At 42.2% G+C, this 24125-nt stretch overlaps 1 protein-coding gene across 1 annotated transcript in view; it reads left to right on the forward strand.

Moving 5' to 3' along the window:
- The window catches only part of LOC124548715 (sodium leak channel non-selective protein), a 436855-nt gene that overhangs the window by 111316 nt on the left and 301414 nt on the right, over positions 1-24125 (forward strand). The window contains exons 6-7 of the mRNA XM_047125188.1: positions 2728-2856; positions 10581-10726. Of these exons, the coding sequence (XP_046981144.1) occupies positions 2728-2856; positions 10581-10726 (275 nt within the window). The remainder of the gene's footprint in view (positions 1-2727; positions 2857-10580; positions 10727-24125) is intronic.

Genomic DNA, 24125 nt, shown 5'->3' on the forward strand with positions numbered 1-24125 from the left:
TAACACCAACCTATCCGAACTCCGCAGATGGGAACTTGCTCTTCAATATATCCTCTCTTCCAGTTATCCACCAGGCCTCAATCTCTTCAAGTTGCCACCACTCATACCTCACCTGTCATTCAACAACATCTTTGCCTCTGCACTTCTGCCTCGACTGACATCTCTGCCCAAACTCTTTGTCTTTAAATATGTCTGCTTGTGTCTGTATATGTGTGGATGGATATGTGTGTGTGTGCGAGTGTGTGCCCGTCCTTTTTTCCCCCTAAGGTGGGTCTTTCCACTCCCAGGATTGGAGTGACTCCTTGCCCTCTCCCTTGAAGCCCACATCCTTTCGTCTTTCCCTCTCCTTCCCTCTTTCCTGGTGGGGCGGCGGTTTGTTGCGAAAGCTCGAATTTTGTGTGTGTGTTTATGTTTGTTTGTGTGTCTGTCGGCCTGCCGGCGCTTTCGTTTGGTGGGTCTCATCATCTTTGTTTTTTTTATATATATATATATATATATATATATATATATATATATATATATATATATATATATATATATATATATATATATATATATATATATAAAATAGTGGGAAACATTCCACGTGGGAAAAATTATATATAAAAGCAAGGATGGGGGTGACTTGCCGAACGGGGGCGCTGGCGGGTCGATAGACACACAAACAAACACAAACATGCACACGGGGTTCGGGCTTCGGGCTTTCGCAACGCGCAACGGAGAGTATTCTCGTCGGGGGGGGGGGGGGGGGGGTCGGCGGACGGAAGGAGGTGGGTTTTGAGGGTGAGGGTGAGGAGTCGTTCCGCGGTCCCGGGAGCGGGGGGACTTGCCTTGGGGGGAGAAGAAGGACGGGTGTGCACTCGCGCACACACACATATCCATCCACACAGGCAGACATATTTAAAGACCAAATATGTCTGCTTCTGTCTGTATGTGTGGATGGATATGTGTGTGTGTGTGCGAGTGTATACCTGTCCTTTTTTTCCCCCTAAGGTAAGTCTTTCCGCTCCCGGGATTGGAATGACTCCTTACCCTCACCCTTAAAACCCACTTCCTTCCGTCTTTCCCACTTCTTCCCTCTTTCCTGATGAGGCAACAGTTTGTTGCGAAAGCTTGAATTTTGTGTGTATGTTTGTGTTTGTTTGTGTGTCTGTCGACCTGCCAGCACTTTCATTTGGTAAGTCACATCATCTTTGTTTTTAGATATGTATTTCCTACGTGGAATGTTTCCCTCTATTATAACCATATATATATATAAATGTCTGCTTGTGTCTGTATGTGTGGATGGATATGTGCGTGTGTGCTAGTGTATACCTGTCCTTTTTTCCCCCTAAGGTAAGTCTTTCCGCTCCCGGGATTGGAATGACTCCTTACCCTCTCCCTTAAAACCCACTTCCTTTCGTCTTCCCCTCTCCTTCCCTCTTTCCTGATGAGGCAACAGTTTGTTGCGAAAGCTTGAATTTTGTGTGTATGTTTGTGTTTGTTTGTGTATCTATCGACCTGCCAGCGCTTTTGTTCGGTAAGTCACCTCATCTTTGTTTCTTTTTATATATATACCTTCTTGGCACAAGGTATTTTAATCCTATCATTAACAAGTTTTTCCTTCCACTAAAGGTTGGTTTCAATTTAACCTGTCTTTGTCAGAAGTGGGCTTCAATGTTTCAGAATTTGAGAATGAGTTGAATTTCTTATTTACTTTCTCTGCCTCGTATTCTTTCTTCCATTGTTGCAGATGTAACTATTTCTAAACACACTAGAAGATCCAGTATTTGATGTTCTTACGCGTGTAACCTGGGTGTGACCATTTACTGCTTTTCTGCTGGCATGTTTTAAAGTTGTCATTTGACCACCATGGTCAGACAAATCATCTATTATGGCCTATGTTTTTACTTTACTTTAATCTGTGTGGTCCAGAAGCAGATTGTCAGTAATGGTCTTACTGTGCTCATATACTCTTGTTGGGGGAGAGATCATAGGGAGTAGCTTGAAAGTGGACAATAATGATTCCAGTCATTGATGACTGTTATTATTTATTAGGAAATTAATGTTAAAATCACCAAATATTATTATCTTACTGTTATTCCTCTAAAGTTTTATAAGAACTGATTCCAGCTAAGAAAGGAAGTTCTGAATATTTCCCACAGGTGCCCTGTACACTGTTGTTATGACAGCATTTCCAGTTCTTATTTTACAGCACACCAATTCAAAATGCTATACAACACAGAACTGAGTTACATCTATGATTTGTGAGCTAAGAGTAATGTAAATATAAATTGCCAGCCTAGCTAGTCTTATGTTGGTGGTACAATAGTACAAACCCATTTTATAGCTATTTAAATTAACTGATTACTTTCTGTAGCTTCCAGGTGATGTTCAGTTAAGCAGAGCACATTAGCAATAGTTTCATCTGTGTCAACTGTTTCTTGAAGAAAAGGCAATCAGCTTTTCTTTTTTATTTAAAAGACTTCTTATACTTTGATGAAATATTACTAAGCAATGCAGATTATTTATTGCATTTCCGATGGATTCCTTAATATTACATTTGTCATTGATGAGTTTCATATAACAGGTGATAGGCTTTTAAAAATATGATTGACACATGGATGCTGATAGCTATAAATTATTGTAAGATGTGATGCTCCATTGTAATGACTGAAATGTTCTTATATTTGATATTTCTGCTCTTGTCACTGACTTTTACTCATATCTCTGTCATTTTTTCATCAGGCGATCGAGCCAGCAAATATACAATGTCACATTATTCTTCCTGTTCTTTATGTCATTGTATGGGCTTCTTGGAGTGCAATTCTTTGGTGAACTGAAGAATCATTGTGTGTTGAATGATACAGACCCAAAGTGAGTCTAAAATATTGGTTATAAGTAAATGCTTTACATTAGTTTTGTTTGCTTGAACCACAATTTGAGTAGAATAGTATAAATATCAGTTACACAATAAATCAGTCTAATCTAAAAGCCGTAAATTTAACTAAATACCTAGATATTACAATTACAAACAACTTAAATTGGAAGGAACACATAGAAAATGTTGTGGGAAAGGCTAACCAAAGACTGCATTTTATTGGCAGAACACTTAGAAAATGTAACAGATCTACTAAGGAGACGGCCTACAATACACTTGTCCGTCCTTTTAGCATGTTTTGTATTATCAGGAAATATGGGAGAGTGTGTCACAGAAATGATACAGGATTTGGGCAGGACATCATTAAAAGAAAGGCATTTTTTGTTGCGATGGAATCTTCTCAAGAAATTCCAGTCACCAACTTTCTCCTCCAAATGCGAAAATATTTTGTTGACACTGACCTACATAGGGGGAAATGATCACCACGATAAAATAGGGGAAATCAGAGCTCGTACAGAAAGATATAGGTGTTTGCTCTTTCCATGCGCTATAAGAGATTGGAATAATAGAGAATTGTGAAGGTGGTTCAATGAACCCTCTACCAGGCACTTAAATGTGATTTACAGAGTATCCATGTAGATGTAGATGTAGATGTTCATTTGTGTTTCAATTGCCAATTTATTTTATATAGTTTACGTTAGTTAAATCTTGTGTGTTATTGCAGTATATCTGTAGCAGCAATAAGAATTATGTATGCAAATGAATGTAATACTGAAAAATCAGCCAAGAAATTAATAAGATTAAATTGTAGACATTGCCATAAATACTGGTAGCTATGAAGCAAGACGTTCTAATTTAGCATATGTTTCACTGTAGTTTTCTTCTATCGTTATCTTTTTAACATCTTTAAAAATTACTTTCTCAATCTTTATGTCCATGTAGTTGATACAAGGCAATTTAAATTCATTTCATCTATAATAGATTTCACTATTTCAAAATTGTATGATAAATATGAAGAAAAAGTTCATGAATTCTGTTAAAGTTTCTGTATTACGTGTAACTTAAATCAGTTGTGTACCCTTGAGTGATTGATGTTTATCAACACCAGACAGGCTGTAGGTTCAATTTTATCACCATTAAATGAATTGACAATTGCTATTACAAAGCTGTTATAGCTCAGATACACTATGCTAGCAGCAGTCTCAATAGACTTAATATCACTTTATAAAAGTAATACACTGTTCATCAGTATCCTTTGTATAAGCAATTCTGTCATTACTCTGAACAGAATATTATGAAACAGACAATAAGTTGCTAAGTCACTGGGAGTCGACATACTGGAAATTCCTGAGTGGAATACCATTAGCTTAGGGTGCAATGCCAAAATCAAAATTAAACAGAGGTTTCCATAAACGTTGCTTGCAAAATGTCACATAGCCATGTGAGATCAGCTCCTCTTCTAGCATTATGTTTAGCCAAGGGTGAATGATTTATTTCAACAGCTGCTCCAGAACCTATTTCACTCGAATCTTTTTCACTATAGATGTGTATTCAAGCTATAAAAAACAAATTTATTTGATTGCTCTCAAGAAAGTTCAGTTAATGATCATTGTTTCCAAGTCCAAATACAAGCACAGCCATTGTTGTTCGTAGTGTGAGCAAACAGTTCCAAAAGAGACATGTTAAAAACCAGCAGTGTAGCATAATCCGTCACAGTATTATTGCCATGGTAGTCCATAATACCAAACCAAAGTCACAGAAATAACAGTTATGATATATGATACTTGAAACAAACTGCCTATTGGCTTCTGTCTCGGGTTCTTCGGCCGACGTTCATCTAATGATTTTTCTGACGTTTCGCCAGCACGAGTGGCTGGCATTATCAAAGCTTCACCCTCCATTGCCGGTGGTGAACTGGAGCCGAGCTCGCGGCGACAGACTATATGTACCTGGCACGCAAACGTCCGAGGGCTTCTCCGCGGTCATTTCCGGTGCGGTTCTCCTTTTCTACCTGCGACGGTCGTTCGCTGCAGTACGGGCAGCCAGGATCCATTTACCTTAAGGCTTTCCTCTTTCTTGTTGAAACTGTTTGCGTGTTTTTGGATTTCTACAGCTTCTCTGAACAAGCGCATGTGATAGTGCTTCTCTACAGCCAGAACTTCCGTGTCGGCGAATTTTATTATGTGGTCAGTCTCATTCAGTGCATGCTCTGCCACGGCCGATTTCTCCACCTGCCCCAACCTGCAATGTCGCTTATGCTCTTTGATCCTGGTGTTAAATGATCGCCTAGTCATTCCGACATAAACTTTTCCGCATGTGCATGGTATACGGTATATTCCCGACATTGCAAGTGGGTCTCTTTTCTCCTTCACCAATCTAAGACACTCTTTGATCTTCCTTGTTGGTTTGAAAATCGTCCACCTAAGGTGTGGTACAGGTACGTCGATGATACTTTCGTGGTGTGGAGCCATGGTGAAGAACAGCTCGGTGAATTCCTGAGACACTTGAACAGCCTCCATGCCAACATAACATTTACCACGGAAGTAGAAAAGGACAAGAAACTGCCATTTCTAGATGTGCTGGTCACAAGGGATGGCGAAAACCTGGGACACAGTGTGTATTGGAAACCGACACACACGGACCGATACCTGCACAATCTGTCAAACCACCACCCGAGCCAGAAAAGAGGCATGATTAGTACGCTCGTAACGAGAGCAGGACGAATATGTGAGCCTCAACACCTCAAACGAGAAATGCAACACCTGGAAACTGTTCTGCGGAGCAATAGGTACTCCACAAATTACATTAGAAGTGTAAAAGAGCCAAACACTCGGCGAATTAAGGAACCAGAAAAAGAAATGTCAGATACGGCCTTTCTGCCATACATTCCCAGAGTGACGGACAGAATCGGCCGTATGTTGCGCAAACACGGCGTAAATACGATTTTCAAACCGACAAGGAAGATCAAAGAGTGTCTTAGATTGGCGAAGGAGAAAAGAGACCCACTTGCAATGTCGGGAATATACTGTATACCATGCACATGCGGAAAAGTTTGTGTCGGAATGACTGGACGATCAATTAACACCAGGATCAAAGAGCATAAGCGACATTGCAGGTTGGGGCAGGTGGAGAAATCGGCCGTGGCAGAGCATGCACTGAATGAGACCGACCACGTAATAAAATTCGCCGACACGGAAGTTCTGGCTGTAGAGAAGCACTATCACATGCGCTTGTTCAGAGAAGCTGTAGAAATCCAAAAACACGTGAACAGTTTCAACAAGAAAGAGGAAAGCCTTAAGGTAAACGGATCCTGGCTGCCCGTACTGCAGTGAACGACCGTCGCAGGTAGCAAGAGGAGAACCACACCGGAAATGACCGCGGAGAAGCCCTCGGACGTTGGCGTGCCAGGTACATATAGTCTGCGGCCGCGAGCTCGGCTCCAGTTCACCACCGGCAATGGAGGGTGAAGCTTTGACAATGCCAGCCACTCGTGCTGGCGAAACGTCAGAAAAATCATTAGATGAACGTCGGCCAAAGAACCCGAGACAGAAGCCAATAGGCAGTTTGTCAACAAGTGGCCACGAAAGCCTTAACAATTTTGTATACTTGAAACAGATATACCAAGGCAAGGAGTGGACACAAAGTGCCCATAACTGCTTTGAGCTGCATTTATGTGTGCCAAGGCATAAGAACCACCACAGTGATGTGCAAGTTGCCTGAAGACCACACTATACTCTTTTGCACCCACTTTGTTGTGTTCGCCTTGTACTGGTACTAGCATTAGGGGAAGCGCCCTCACAGTTGTGGTTGGCTGATTCCAGAACCAGCTCCATATTTATGACTTGTGTACGTAAACATGCCTTGGCCCTTGCTGTCATAGGCTTGCTACAGAACTAGATCTGTGTAGACATCTTCATTTTCCACCCAGGACAGGAAGGTATGTTTCCAGCGTGCATCTTTGAGCATGATTTGGAGTACAGAATTTTATTGTTATTATTATTATTATTATTATTAACCTAACAACTTTGCAAATAGGGACAGTTTTATTCTGGCAAACATTTATGTTTATTGTAAGTCTCTACCCATCAAAGTCAGAGAGTCCATTCAGAACTGTATTATTGGCAACACTGTCTGTTTAACTTTGGTCTATAAAAGTTGTGTCAATTAAGGTACTTGTATTTAATTTTATTCTGGTGAGGAAACTGACTACAGGAAAAATACCCACTTTGTTTTACAGAAAAGAATAATCTAATGTAAAATGGGAGTTGTCTCGTAACATACCCTTTTTGTCTTTCTTGGTTTATCACTAACCTATGTTTTGAACTGTAGGTTTGTATTTAATACTTGCCTTAAATACTGTTTACATTTGCCAAAAAGGACAGTGTTGTCTGCAAAAAGACTCAGTGTTGATATCTTGTACCCCTGGAAATGAGAAACAATCAAGATTTTTATTTTAAATTTTCACCATAGTTTCTCTAACATCACAGTTGAAAGGCAATAAAGATTACCTGTAACCCCCATCTCTTTTTACAATATCTGAGAGGATGCTAAGCAGGCCAATATAAGACATCAGGACGCAGTTCCAAATTATATCCGATTTTCTTTGTTACTGTTTGGTCCATAATATCGACATGTACTTTCTCTTGTCTCTGGTCTGTAATATCAACATGTACTTTCTCTTGTATCCATCATACATCCATTATATCTATACTGCTAGCCTTTATACTTGTAACACAAGGAATGGTAGCATATAATGAAATTTTACTTATTGTGCATTTGCAATATAAAAGGAAGAACACCTGATTAAATTTGTAGGTGATTTGGGGATGTACAAGGTGAGAAAGCAAGTACACAGAGCTGCCACCCCTGGCAGTAGTAATGGCTCTAACCTGGATAGCATTGACTCAAACTGAGCGTGGATGGCAGATATGGGATTTGTCACTCCATGCTATTTCAACTCTGTGCCAGAGTTCATTAAGTGTAGTGACAGGCAAGTGGTGGAGTGTCAGTCTCTCAGCAATCCATGAGTAGATATTTTCAGCAGGTGAGAGATCTGGACCATGTGCTTGTCAGGGAAACAGCTGAAAACTCTCTATATGAAGACATGTTCCGATAATATGTGCAACATGCACTCTTGAATTACACTACTGGCCATTAAAATTGCTACACCAAGAAAAAATGCAGATGATAAATGGGTATTCATTGGACAAATATATTATACTAGAACTGACATGTGATTACATTTTCATGCAATTTGGGTGGATAGATCCTGAGAAATCAGTACCCAGAACAACCACCTCTGGCCATAATAACGGCCTTGATACGCCTGGGCATTGAGTCAAACAGAGCTTGGATGGCATGTACAGGTACAGCTGCCCATGCAGCTTCAACACAATACCACAGTTCATCAAGAGTAGTGACTGGCGTATTGTGATGAGCCAGTTGCTCGGCCACCATTGACCAGACGTTTTCAATTGGTGAGAGATCTGGAGAAAGTGCTGGCCAGGGCAGCAGTCGAACATTTTCTGTATCCAGAAAGGCCCATACAGGACCTGCAACATGCAGTTGTGCATTATCCTGCTGAAATGTAGGGTTTCGCAGGGATCGAATGAAGAGTAAAGCCATGGGCCGTAACACATCTGAAATGTAACATCCACAGTTCAAAGTGCCGTCAATGCGAACAAGAGGTGACCGAGACGTGTAACCAATGGCACCCCATACCATCACGCCTGGTGATACGCCAGTATGGCAATGACGAATACACGCTTCCAATGTGCGTTCACCGTGATGCCGCCAAACATGGATGCAACCATCATGATACTGTAAACAGAACCAGGAGTCATCCAAAATAATGACGTTTTGCCATTCGTGCACCCAGGTTCATCGTTGAGTACACCATGGCAGGTGCTCCTGTCTGTGATGCAGCGTCAAGGGTAACCGCAGCCATGGTCTCCAAGCTGATAGTCCATGCTGCTGCAAATGTCATCGAACTGTTCATGCAGATGTTTGTTGTTTTGCAAATGCCCCCATCTGTTGACTGAGGGATCGAGACGTGGCTGCACGATCCGTTACAGCCAAGCGGATAAGATGCCTGTCATCTCAACTGCTAGTGATACGAGGCCGTTGGTATCCAGCACGGCATTCCGTATTACCCTCCTGAACCCACCAATTCCATATTCTGCTAACAGTCATTGGATCTCAACCAACGCGAGCAGCAATGTTGCGATACGATAAACCACAATCGCGATAGGCTACAATCCGACCTCTATCAAAGTCGGAAACATGATGGTATGCATTTCTCGTCCTTACATGAGGCATCACAACAACGTTTCACCAGGCACCGCTGGTCAACTGCTGTTTGTGCATGAGAAATTGGTTGGAAACTTTCCTCATGTCAGCACATTGTAGATGTCACCACCAGTGCCAACCTTGTCTGAATGCTCTGAATAAGACAGATATGTTATGGCTGCTGATCAAATAACTAGCTGTGTAAACCAGAAGTGACCATACTACTGCACCAGGTGTTGTACCCATCATCATCATCAGCCAGTTCAATCGTTAAATGATGTGGCCTCTTCGAGTCATGGATTCAGGTAGGCTTTCAGCAGTCTTTTCCAAGTGGGACGGTCTAGGGCAGTTCTCTGCCAGGTGTTACCAGCAATCTTCTTGATGTCTTTGTCCCATCTGTCTGGTGGTCTTCCTCTAGGCCTCCAGCGCTCTCTCGGACTCCGCTGCAGTTCTAGCTTCGTCCATCTGTTGTCTTTTCTTCTTGTGACGTGGCCAGCCCACTGCCATTTCAATGAACCTACTGTCTCTAAGATGTTGTTAACCTTCATCACAGACCAGATGTCATCTGCCCTTTTCCTGTCCTTTCTTGTATAGCCCAGCATTGATCTCTCTGTGGCTCTCTGTGCTGTCCTAAGTTTCCCTTTTGTAAATGAGTTCAATGTCCATGTCTCGCAGCCATATGTCATCATTATGATGATTATGAATGCAGTCTGGCAATGTTCCTTCTTCTTGGACCTTCCACACATGAATACATCCATCATGATTTATTATGTAGGACTTATCTGAAAGATGACATGGTGCTACTCCTTTGGGTGTATCACTTTTCAGTGTGCCACTCTTTGCTGCCATGTGAAACAAAGTTGCAACAGTGGTCACCACGCTGACACTCCATGGTACTCCAGATATTGTCACACTATTCATGTGAATGCTTGACTTATTGTATACAAGTCCATTTCCTTACTCGAGGTATGTGTGACATGGCAGCACAATCCTGCATGGCTGAATGAACAGCATGTCTGTCCTCTCTAGCACCAGTAATGTGCTAGCATTGTTGAGATATTGCATGGAATTGAGTATAGCCCTGCTGAACCCATCAACTCCATATTCACATGACAGTGGTGGTATCCCAACCAATGTGAGCAGCCTTATTGCAGGCTGGTTAACCACAACCTTGTTGTTAGATGAGACGTGGCATGATCTTCTCACAAACAAACAACATTCAAATATGATTTATGAGTAAGAAAACCTGCTGAGTTATTTTCTGTTTCTGGAACCATTTTAGATAATCTTATTTCAAGTTGTAAATTGCTGTATTCTTTTGCTTCAAACATTTGTTCATTATTGATGTATAGGAAGAACACATATATGCCACCACTAAATTAAGTTATATTATGTTTGACAATGTCATTAACAACAGTTTTATTTATTTTAGATACATCACCATTAACAGCTTGGCAATCCCTGATACATTTTGCTCGTTGGATCCTGATTCTGGCTACCAATGTCCTGTCGGAATGAAATGCATGAAACTTGAACTGTCTCGATATGTGATGGGTTTTAATGGTTTCGATGAATTTGGTAAGTATCTCTCTCTCTCTCTCTCTCTCTCTCTCTCTCTCTCTCTCTCTCTCTCTCTCTCTCTCTCCCTCCCCTTCCCTGGCTCACTCTTCCTCTTCCTCCCTCCTGCCACTCCCCATCCCTCTCCCTCCCCCCTTTCCTTCTCTAGCCATTCCTCCCTCCCCCCTTTCCTTCCCTATCCATTCCTACCTATCCACCTACCTACCTTCTTTCCTTCCTTCCTTCCTTGCATGTTGCACACAGAGATCCAAGGGGGAGGAAGTAGGTTGCTGACAACATAGAGGAAAACATAAAGTGAGGTACCTGAGTAGTGAAAAGTAGGAACAGGAAATATGGGGTAGGTACAGGGAGAAGTGCTGACCGTTGTACTTTGCAATTGGCTGGTCAAGATTGCCCCTTGCTGAAGTTTGGCAGTGTCTGTAATTGAAGTACACAGCTGGTTGGTGGTTACCATTCCCAGTTCGATTTTTCAAAGAGTACACTATGGCTATGGCCCCTTCTTGGCTTGCATTTATCATGAGTCTCTCACCCAGCACAAAGTCCTAAGTGACTGGAAAAAGTGCAGGTTACTCCTGTTTATAGGAAGGGCAAAAGAATGGGCCTGCAAGATTACAAACCAATATCCCTAACGTTGGTTTGCTGCAGAATCCTTAAACATATTCTATTCTCAGTTCGAATATAATAAATTTTCCTGAGACTGAGAAGCTCATATTCACAGATCAGCATGGTCGTAGAAAGCATCGCTCAGGTGAAACTCAGCTTGCCGATTTCTCACATGATATACTGTGGACTATGGATGAAGGGCAACAAGCAGATTCCATATTTATAGATTTCCAGAAAGCGGTGCCCCATTGCAGGCTGTTGAAAAATGTACAAGCATATGAAATAGGTTCACAGATATGTGAGTGGCTCAAAGACTTCTTAAGTTATAGAACCTAGTATGTTGTCCTCGACAGTGAGTATTCATCACAAACAAGCGTTTCATTAGAAGTGTCCCAGGGAAGTGTGATATGACTGCTATTATTCTCTGTATACACAAATGATTCTCTCTGGTTTCGGGCGGCTAGCAGAAATGGTAAAGACTACCAGTCTTGCTTCCATGATTATGGCAGAACTCACCATTTGCAGCATCGTCGAGCTGGTGCAGAGCCAAGTGGAGGGTCTGAATCAGAGACTCAGTTAGTTCTGTGACCTTGTAGACTGCAGATTCCTTGACTTGCACCATCAGTTGGTGGGTTTCTAGGTTCCGCTTAATGGGTCAGGAGTCCACTACACACAGGAGGCAGCTACACAAGTAGTGGGGTCTGTGTGGAAGGGACTGGGCAGTTTTAGGTGAAAGGGTCTCAGGGAACCACAGAAAGGGCGTCCGTCTAAAAGGGGGCAGGTAAAACACAGTAAGGTAGTTGTAGAAACAATCAGTATTGTAGTTGTAAATTGTCATAGCTGTGTTGGGAAACAACCAGAGCTCCAAGCCCTGATAGACAGAACTTAAGCTCAAATAGTTATAGGTACAGAAACCTGGCTAAAGCCAAAAATAAGTTCAGCCATAATTTTTTCAAATGATCTAACAGTGTTCAGAAAGGATAGATTACATACGGTTGGTGGTGGCATATTTATTGCTGTCTGAAGTAGTTTGCCTTGTAGTGAAATTGGACTAAACTATTAACTGGATCATTTTACCGACCCCCCGACTCAGAAGATACTGTTGATGAACAGTTCAAAGAAAACTTCAGTCTAATTTCAAACACATACAAGATTCATACCATTATAGATGGTATGTTTAAAGCCGGCAGCAGACATAAAATGTTATCCGAAATTGTACTGAATGCTTTCTCAGAAAATTATTTTGAACAATTAGTTCATGAACCCACTCGTAGCGTAAATGGTTGCAAAAGCATACTTGAACTCTTAGCAGCAAATAATCCTGGACAAATAGTGAATATCATGACGAATACAGGGATTAGTGACCACAAGGCATTTGCTGCTAAGCTGAATACCGTAAAACCTACAACCATCAAAAGAAATGCAAAGTATAGTTATTTAAAAAAGCTGATAAAAATTCTCTTAACGCCTTTTTAAGAGACAATCTTCACCCTTCCGATCTGATCATGTAAGCATAGAAAAGTTGTGAAATGATTTCAAAGAGATAGTATTGACAGTGTAGCAGCACCACTGTTTAAGATGGGAAAACATTAGCTTCAGTGCAATATTTCGGAGTGCACAAGTTACAGCCAGATGCGGGCCTGTTGACAGTAAGTTATGCTACCAGCGGTTGGGAAGTAGAATGGAGGCCACAGGGCCGTAGACCCGCTGAAAAGAGTAAACACAGTGGTTTGCATGGTGCTTGTTACAGGCAGAAGGGGCCCACTGGCCCAACCCAGGTGTTATGAGTACATGACTCAGAGTAGCATGTTAGCAAAACAGAGGCGCACAACCGTGTATAAATAGGCACCGGTTCACTAACAAGGCATTCAAGTGTGACAGCTCCCCTGGACAGTTTAGCATGTCACACTGGCGGCTACACGCAGTAGCAGATGGGGCGTCAGTGTTCCAGTCCACAGCAGGTCACTGGTTCGACCCTCTGAGGCCAACGTGCGGTCTGCAGCCACCAGCAGTGGGCCATGCCATGGCTCACTACTATGGGCAGTCTTGTTGGCTCCCAACGCACGCTGGAGGCATCCCGAGGCTTCCCACTAGCGCCGCTGAGGTGGCAGGGGCGAAGACCGCTGGGTCGACTGCTGGCACAGCCTCTTATGGGACTTAACAGCTATGGTCATCAGTCGCTGATATCATCACAACTTCGCAGCCGTACAAGGCCGACGCACAGCAGAGCATTGCCTGGGTTGCTGAGGCAGCCATTCCGTACTAAGTCATTTCATAGACAGGAAAGTGGTGTCCTCAGCTTTACGTGACCCGGTGACGCAGACCGAGAAGAATGGGGCACTGTAGCTGGAAATTATAAATCACTTGGGAAACTCGGACAAGTCTTACTATGGTGCATCCTGACAGACCATCCTTGTCCAACATCCCCTCTATGTTTGGTGTCAGAATAGTGGTCGTCGTCTGTACAGTAGGACGTTCGAGCCCACCGCCTGCATTACAGTCACAAAATGTGGTGAGTGTTGGCCAGTTTTTCTTTTTGAGTGTTGGACATTTTCTTTCTCTTTTTTGTTTGTGTTTTGAGTATGGCTCCTGGCAGGCCATTTTAGATGTTTTCCATGGGCATATTATTATTATTATTATTATTATTATTATTATTATTATTTTGTCAGAATAAGTGTTAGTGTGTTTGGGGCAGTAAGATGTTTTTTTTCATGGCATTTGATTACTTTTGTACTGGTGTATGATGATACGGAGCTGTAGGAAGTCAGGTTATTCTTGTACTTAAATGTTTTGTTTCGGGACTAACTGAGAGCAAAAGCAACACAATGGCATAGTCAGGGACGCGAGGTGTGTCGGAACCAGAAGTGGTACGGATTTTGTTGGAAAAGGTAGCACAATTGACACCATACAATACACAGTTGAGAAGTGAATTAACAGCTAGAACTGAGCGGGAAACCACATCGGATCAGTAGTTGTTGCCTAGGGTACTGCAGCAGGAGATTGATCCAGCCGCCGCGAGTTTGATTATTCCATAACAAAATAGCAGTTCGTACTTCAGGGAGAGGTTGAGTACAATGACAAAAAGGCAGGGGGAGACGGTAGAGAAATTTGCAGACAGGATAAGAGAAAGTATCGAGTATACTTATGAGTTGGGTCAGAGCGATAAAGTGAATGGTGTTCTGTTGCAGGAGGCCGAGCAAAGGTCACTTGATGTACTTTTGAGGGGGTTACCAGTGCATATATCACGGAAAGTATGTGAAGGGTCTGCAAAAGATTTGTATTCAGCCATTCAGCTGGCAATTCAGCGTGAGGAAATAGACGTGGCAGTGGAGGTATGTGATAGACAAGCAGTGTTTCAGCAAGTATAAAATGTTATAAGTGTGGTCTTACGAGGGTAATCTCAAAAGTAAGGTCTTCTATTTTTTTATAAGTACATAGACCTGTTTATTTCTACAATGGTTTACATCAGTTTACAGCTTGAACATTTAGCTATTTTTTGACATTATCAGCATTTCTGTTCATGCTGACACTGTGGCAGTTTTTGTATGCCCATGTCATACAAGCTTGCCGCCATGCTGTTCAGAAAGTTATGAACATCTTCTTTCACTTCGAAAAAATAGGAATTGGAATTACACTCATATGTGACATGTGCAGAGACAATGTACCCAGTCACTGAGGAATAGAGGAAGGGGTGGAAATCGGCGGCTTGGAGGGTGGAGAAGTGGAGTCAGTAGAGGTGGACAATCATTAAATGGCAGAGGGGGCCCAAGACCCACCTAAGGGAGCTCCCGTCTAATTTCAGTGCTACAAATACGTATACAGAGGTGGAATGTTCAGTGGTAGGATCCATAGGAACTAAAAAGTTTAAGATTTTGTTGGACACAGGGGCGCAAGTGTCAGTGGCTACTAAGAGTTTAATGGGATGATGGAAGTTAGACCCACCATGTTGTAGGTTGTGTGGAGTGGGGGATAAGGAGGTCACACCTTTTGGTTCAGTGACAGTTGACTTTTGCATAGGGAAAGTCGAATTTGATGCAGGCATTGAGGTAGTAGTACCATGGGTAAGTGAGGGCTATGACATGATCCTAGGAGTAGATTTCTTGCATCAACATCATGCTAAAATTGACCTTGGACAATGAACTGTGGAACTTGGTGGAATGTTATTTCAGCTAGGAGAAACTGTTGTCGATGCAGAACTGTTGCGATGGGCGTTCAACGTAATGAACAAACCAATTGAACTGCGTACATTAGCATTAAGGCTTAATTCGGTTGAGTGTGTGTCTAGTGACATCAGGAAGTCGCTTTGGGTAAGTGTAGAGTCAAATCTACCTGTGGGTACGGTATGTGTCATTGAAACATTGGAGGATAATGAATTTTTTGATTTGTTAGGTTGTTTTGTGGAACATAGTATGGTACGCATACAGGAGGGAAACGATGGGCGAGTAGTTCCTGTGAACATGGATAATTTTAGTGTGATGGACGCGAACTTGAGAAAAGGAGTTTTAGTAGCGAATTTGGATGTACCAGATGATGAAGACTGGTGTTCGAGAGGTAGGCGTAGCGATCGGCCACTAACTGCTAATAGAACTGCATTGCATAACAAAGTTAAGCATTTGAAAAGAGGAGAAGAAGTGTTGTGGGAATTTAAGGATTTGTTTTTTCTGCGAGGGCTCCTACCAGCAGCTCCATTAGTTCAGCATAGGATACCAACAGGGATCGAAGCGCCTGTTTATCATAAACCATACAGAATACTGAGGTATTTGCAGCCGATTGTGGAAGATTTCATTGATCAACAGCTTGCGGACGGTATTATAGAACATAGTAATAGTTGCTGGGGAGTGGGCATAGTAATAGTTGCTGGGGAGCGGACATTGTTATTTTGCCTAAAAAATCTATGGATGGAACTAAGAAATACAGGTTCTGTTGTGACTACAGTACCTCAATAATAAGACAGTAACGGATGCATACCCCATTCCAAACATATCAGAGACTTTGGATCACTTAGGACAGTGTCAGTACTTTCCTATGATGGATTTGTCAAGTGGTTACCATCAGTTAGAGGCGGCTCCAGAGGATCGTCCAAAAACTGCTTTCTCTACTCTGGGAGGCCATCACCAGTACATCAGAATGCCATTCGGTTTGAAAAATGCTCCGGCAATGTTTCAGAGGTTGCTAGACAGTGTGTTTAGGGGTTTGAAACCATGGCAGTGTCTTATCTATTTGGGTGACATTATAGTGTTTTCAAGTAGTAGCATAGCCAGCGGTTAAGGGAAGTCTTTATGAAGTTAAGAGCAGCTCATTTAACATTGAGCCTCGAGAAGTGTCATTTGGCATTGGAATAAGTGAAATATTTAGGTCATATCATCAGTAAGAACGGAGTGCGAACAGATCTGAGGTTGGTACAGGGTGTAAGGGATTTTCAGGAGCTGAAAACAGTTAAGGAAGTGCAATCATTCATAGGAATTTGCAGTTTCTATCAAAAGTTCGTGAAGGGTTTTACAGATTTAGCACAGCCATTGACACGATTGTTACGGAAGGGCGTGAAATTTGAGAGGACAGAAGAGTATCAGAAAGTGTTTGACAAACTGAAATAAGTGTTAACATGTGGTTCTTGTGTTTCCTGATTTTGAAAAGTAATTAATTCTAGTATGCAATGCATTGAATTAAGCATTAGCATGTGTTCTTAGTCAGGAAATTGATGGGAAAGAACATCCTGTAGCCCTTGTGTCTAGGCAGTTGAATGCAGCAGAGAGGAATTACCAAACAACAGAGAGGGAGATGCTTAGCGTAACCCACGGAATCACATATTTTAAATGTTATTTATATCGGAGAAGATTTCGGGTAGTGACAGATCATGCTGCGTTGAAGTGGTTGTTGGGGTTGAAGGATCCGTCCACTAGACTTGCTAGGTGGGCTGTGAGGCTTAGTGACTTCAGCTATGAGGTGGTGCACAAGCCTGGGAAGAAGCACGGTAATGCGGATGCACTGAGTAGAAAGGTGGCAAAAGTGGAAGTCATGACCTAGCAGTATGCCAAGAATTACAGGATGCTGACGACAATTGTAAATTGTATTGGACACAGCCACAATTTAATATGTATGATGGTCTGCTGTGCAGGGAAACGAAGTTAGGATCAAGGGTAGCAGTGCCAGTGAAGATGAGGGATGAGGTTTTAAAGGAAGCACATGATCACATGTGATCTGGTCATGGTGGGTGTAGAGCGACAAATAGGAGTGTGGTGGAGAGGTATTGATGGAGAGGTAGGAAAGTAGATGTGGATCAGTATGTCAACAATTGTATAACATGTGCACAGAGAGCAGGTTTGAGTCAGAAACAGATACAGCTACAACGATTACCAGAAGTGACATGTCCATTTTCTATGTTGGGAATTGATGTCTTAGAACCTTTCAGTTGAACACTATTGGGGAACAGATTCGTTCTGACAATAATAGACCATTTTTCGAGGTAAGTGGAGATGGTGGCTATGCCAAATCAACAGGCAGCAATGGTCGTGCAAGCATTAGTGAACTGGATTTTGAAGTGTGGTGTACTGGAGACAATACAATTACTGACCAAGGGACCAACTTCATGTCAGATTTAATGAAGGAACTGTGTAAATTGTCGAACGTAAAGAAGTTGAGGACAAGCGCTTTGCATCCACAGGTGAATGGAAGGACAGAACGGGTACACAGAACAATCGGGAAGATGCTGAGTTTTTATGTGGATTATCATCCCTGTCAGTGGGACGAGTATTTGAAGCATATTGTATGTGCATACAATGCGAAAGTCCGTACCAATACCGGTTTGTCTCTGTATGAGGTAGTGTATGGGTGAAAAATGCCGTCACCATTTGATTTAGTGAAGCTACAGAAAGGAAGGGCCGGTGAATCTGTAAGTCAATTTGCAAGAACAATTCGGGATGTTTGAAAACAAGTACAAAAGGCGAATACAAAGGCTTTGGAAAGGCAGGAAGACACAGTGAAGGGGAAAGGAAGTTTACCACAGTATAGAGTAGGGCAATTGGTAATGCTATCCAGCCCCTACATACCAAAAGGTAAAACGAAGAAGTTCATCACGAGGTATTTTAATATTTTTTGTGGGATCTGAAATTTAGAAACCTCTCACACACCGGCCTGATCTAGCTTCACTAATCAGGATAGTAAAAAACATGCGTATATTAAGGGAATTTTCATTCACAAAGCAGGCTTATCACATTCACACAGTTCAATACTGTTGTATCCTGATTAAATTGAGCTTAACTTAAATTCCAAAAGGCAGTGAAGCAGTTTCGAAGTCTCGGTGCGAGGAAAATTGGCAGTCGATCTCCTGAAAACATTTGTAATAATTATTAACTTTCGGTGATCACATGGGGAAGACCGGAGATCTGCTGGTTAAGACCGTGTTAGTCTATTTATTTGAAGTAACTGGATATCTTGAGCATACAAAACGGCAGGTTCGTCCAGTGTAAATCAGACGTTTCCCACTGATCCCGTGCAACACAGCATAGTAAGCAGACACTGTCAATAATAATCAGTTAAATAATACGTGAACACACTTACTATAGTTTAGTTCATGTATTAAATTCCTTCTCATACAGAATCTTATCAAGATGGCGACTAGCTCAGCAATACATACATATACATCCTCCTCCTTTCACGGCTAATCGGCAAGCATTCCTTCATTCTTTTCATAAGAGAAAACAGATAACAGAGAAGCTATTCCATGGAGTAAATGGACGCTCCAAGGAATAATAGGGCTTGAAACTACTTTGCATTGATAATCATCGTATATTAAAGTTTAGGAATCGGTAAGGTAAGAAGAGATATTTCGAGATATGTACTGAGTTATATAATTTATAAAATTTCTGAAAATATCACGGAGAGACTGCTACAAGAGACATTACAGTATCAAGGTCCATACCAAGTAGTTGAAACCACATCCTCCATTAATGTTAAGCTTCAGCTGCCAACTAGAACAATGATAGTACACATTGGGTGGTTGTGGCCATTTAAGGGTTGTTCTGATCTGATTCCAGGCATGTCACAGGAAGGGAAGAGGAAGAAAGAGAGAGTGAAGAGAGGCGTACAGCGCTGAGAAAACCAGGAAGATTAGAGTACAGCATGATATACCTTATGCTTTGTGATCCAGAAAGTAGTGGAGTATTTGCAGTTTTTTTTTTTAATGCATCATTGGGTTTGTGTAGATAAATTAGGCATTGTATTTTCATGTCTTGTTTGTGTTTTTGAGTATTGTGAGCCTGCTAGGGACAGCAGTCTTTTTGAAGAGGGAGGAAGGGTGATGGTGATCCCTGTCCTCAGGTCACTAAGAAGGGGAGTGTTGGTGGTAATCCATCTCTTCACCATTGGGGTGGACACCTTGCGGTTGCAGCACCTGGATGGAAGTGTGTTGTACTTGAGGCGGGAAGATGTGGTGGTGTCAAGTCACCAGTGGGCATTAAGGTTGGTTTGGAACATATGGGAAATTCAGAATTAAGTAAGGAGCTTTGAGGAAGTGTGCAGAGAGCAAGGGAATGCTGAAGGAAGTAGCTGGGGAGTACAAGAAATTGCATGAGGCTTATGAGAGACTACGGAAGCAGGTTGGATGGATGGAAGAAATAGTGCCACGAGTAAGACGGAAACATGGGTGGCTGAACGCAGGGGGGAAGTTATTGAAAACAGTCTTTGGAACTGCGGACGAAAGCGATATAAAGGAGATGAACAACACAATGGAAGCGGTGAGGGGAACAGAGCAGCGGAAGCTTGGCACGCAACCCAGATAGGAACATTGGAAGGGGAAGTCCTGAATAACACACAGTTACTCCTTTCATTTGCAGGGCAGGTAGTGGAATACACTAAGGCGTCAGAAGGTGTAATAAATCGTAACCTGGGAACCTTATAGGGGTGTCTGGAAATCCTAGATAGCCGGGAGGTGTCAACTAGACTTGTGCAGGGGGGTAGTTGACAGTGTGTGGGATGTACAGGGAATGAAATGAATCTGCAAGAAGTGCTGCATCACGCTTTGTGAGGCCAGATAAATACCAATTTCTTACCGACGGACCAATATTTACGCGGGTTGTGCAAGACGCAGAAGGAACTACCATCAGGGCTATATTTAACAATGGAATGAGTGAAATTTGCTGTTTTTCTACCATGTTGCAACGGTAATGGTAACGAGCGACTGTGCAGGAGTGTACCTTTTGATCCAGTTCCCAGTTATGGGGAAAAACGCAAGGTTTCAATGTTTCATGGTCCACATTGAAAAGGAACTTAAAAATGTTGTAATTTAATTTCAAAGATACAAGAAGAAAATTTGTTCGACTGTCATACCAGAGGAATACTCTAAAAAACTTTTTTATCATTGAGAGACAAAGGACTAATTTCGAGATTCTCTTATTACTTCTAGTATTAACTACCCTTTTTCTTCTGATGTGCTAGCGTAAAGACGTACTGTATAGTTTCATGTCTATGTGTGTGTTAAATGAAGGTGTTAAATGATGAGAAATGTGTTTTATAATTTCTGTCAAGATCAAGCCTATATCCCATACCAATGGATTACAAATTATTCTGTTAATTCAAGAAGGCGAATTTTAGATGGAGGCAACGATCTTTATGACGGCGCTGCTCAACAATAGAGGTACATGATTGTGCTCACTACTTTCCTTTGTGGCCGCTAAGATTAATTTCGATGTGTTTTTGCCAAGACATTCAGAACCTGCAATCTTCCTTTTCGTATAAAAATAGGAGTCTGATTGAAAAAGAAATATTCTTAAATTTAAATAATTGCAATTCTTTTACCCAGGCCATGGGGAATGATAGAAAGTACGTGCCTGTACCCTGATTGTACGTTCGCAATCTCCGAGTGTGTTACGATGTAATTATTTTGCACAAAAAAAATTAAGATAGATCTTTCTCATCAGATCGCAACCACTCGTATGCGAACGTACATACCCTCTGAATGTGTCTAGTCAGTCGTGCACATTGTTCTAAAGTTTTTCTGTTAATATTCTGTGGATTGCATCTCCGCAATTAATTTTTGTTTATGCCGCAAATCGCACTTCACACGAAATATTTATTATGCAAGTTTCAGGCTCCATTCAATGTTAAAAAATTCTGAAGTACGGCTGACTAAGCAAACTGCTACAATAATTTCATATCTCCACAATTACAATAACAAAAAAACAATAACAGAGAGAAGGTACATTACAACAAGTATCCAGTGAAGTGGGGAGCTTTGAACAACTGTGTAAAAGTAAAAACTGAGGAGGTATTGCTGATCACGGCAGTTAACAGTCGTTACACTAAGATGACGAGAGGAATTACGGAGCTGCCATAGAGGGAAGGTAACGACATGTCCAGCCAGGAGGGAAGAAATAGACTGTTCAAGGAACATCATGGATTGGAGCCAAAATTGAGCTTGCAATGGGTCGGGATGCATTGGATGTTCTCCACCTACGAAAAATTAATAGTAGTAGCAAGTTGTTTTGCGCAGGGAATATTTGCTGAAGTGAAATGTGTAGAGCTTGAGGGGAGTGGAATTTTAATCAATGGAACTAAGTGTAACGTAATAGGACCAACCTTTCAACTGCCAGCGTCAATTTCAGGAGTAACACAATTTAATGTTACGCAGCCACAGCTATACTGGCCAGAAGCAACTTAAGAGTTTTTGCCAAGGCAGAATCTGACCTTTTTTAAATCAAACTCTTGAGTCAGGTCTCTTGATCAGTAAACCAGTTCGTTGCAGAGCAAGAGGCCACAGAGCCGTAGATCCGCTGAAAAGAGTAAACGCAGCGGTTTGCATGACAAGTGTTACAGGCAGAAGGGGCCCACTGGCACAACCCAGGTCTTATGAGTACATGACTCAGAATGACACATTAGCAAAACAGAGGTGCACAGCCATGTATAAATAGGCACCGGTTCACTAACAAGGCATCCAAGTGTGACAGCTCTCCTGGACGGTGGGGTGTGTCACACCGCCGGCTACAGGCGGCAGCAGCAGATGGAGCGCCAGTGTTCCAGTCCATGGCGGGTCCCTGGTTCGACCCTGTAGGCCAATGTGGGGTCCGCAGCCAGCCAGCAGTGGGCCACTCCACAGCTCACTACTGCAGGCAGTCTTGTTGGCTCCCAACACACGCCAGAGCCATCCCGAGGCGAGGGCCGCAGATTTGTTTGTCGGATCCCAGGTGTTTGCTGTGCTGCAATCCTAACCGTGACGGCAAAGAATCATGCAGTGGGCCGCCCTGTGGCTTCCCATGAGCGGCGCTGAGGCGGCAGGGGCGAAGACTGCTGAGTCAAATGCCGGCACAGCCTGACGTCATCACAACTCCGCACACAGCAGGGCATTGCACGGGTCACTGAGGCAGCCATTTCGCACCAATCCGTTTCACAGTCAGTGAAGTGGTGCCCTCAGCATAGCTGGACCCAGTGATGCAGACCGAGAGGAACAGGGCACTGTAGCTGGAAATAATAAATCACTTTGGAAACTCAGACGAGTTTTAATACGGCACATCCTGACAGCCCGTCCTTGTCCAACATCCCCTCTACAACAGCAATTGAGAGATATATACCACATAAATTAATAAGTGATGGTACTGATCCCCCATAATATAGAAAACAGGTCAGATTGCTGTTGCAGAAGCAGCAAAAAATGCAGGCCAAATTTAAAAGAACCCAAAATCCCCAAGACTGGCAGAGTTTTTCAGAAGTTCAAAATATAGTGTGTACTTCAGTGCAAGATGCTTTTAATAATTTCCACAACGAAATTCTGTCTCAAAATCTGGCAGAAAACCCAAAGAGATTCTGGTCATACATAAAGCACACCAGTGGTAAGACGCAATCAATACCTCCACTGCACGATAACAACTGTGAAGTCACTGATGACACTGCCACTAAAGCAGGGTTATTAAACACAGTTTTCCCAAACTCCTTTGCCAAAGAAGATGAAGTAAATATTCCTGAATTCCAATCAAGAACTAATGCCAAGATGAGAAACATAGAAGTAGATATCCTTGGTGTAGCATAGCAGAGCTTAAATCACTTAATAAAGCCAAGGCCTCCAATCCAGATTGTTTACCGAGCAGGTTCCTCTCAGAGTATGCTGATACAATAGTGCCATATTTAGCAATTATATACAAGCACTTTCTCACAGAAAAATCTGCACCTAAAGACTGGAAAATTGCTCAAGTCACACCAATACCCAAAAATGGGAGTAGGAGTAATCCACTGAATTACAGGCCCATATCAGTAACGGTGATTTGCAGTACGGTTTTGGAACATATACTGTATTTGAACATTATGAAGTACCTCAAAGAAAATGATTTACTGACACGTAGTCAGCATGGATTCATAAAACATCGTTCTTGTGAAGCACAACTAGCTCTTTATACTCATGAAGTAATGAGTGCTATCGACAGAGGATGTCAAATTGATTCCATATTTTTAGATTTCCAGAAGGCTTTCAAAACCATTCCTCACGAGTGTCTCCTAACCAAACTGTGTGCCTATGGAATATCGCCTCAGTTGTGTAACTGGATTCATGATTTCCTGTTAGAAGGGTCACAGTTCATAGTAATAGATGGAAAGTCATCGAGTAAAACAGAAGTAATATCCAGTGTTCCCCAAGGAAGTGTTATAGGCCCTCTGTTGTTCCTTATCTATATTAACAACATAGGAGACAATCTGAGTAGCCCTCTTAGATTGTTTGCAGGTGATGCTGTCATTTACTGTCTTTTAAAGTCACCAGATGACTGAAACGAACTGCAAAATGGTTTAGGTAAGATATCCGTATGGTGCAAAAAGTGGC

Source organism: Schistocerca americana, chromosome 1, assembly GCF_021461395.2.
Source record: "Schistocerca americana isolate TAMUIC-IGC-003095 chromosome 1, iqSchAmer2.1, whole genome shotgun sequence".
In the NCBI taxonomy this organism is placed as follows: domain Eukaryota; kingdom Metazoa; phylum Arthropoda; class Insecta; order Orthoptera; family Acrididae; genus Schistocerca; species Schistocerca americana.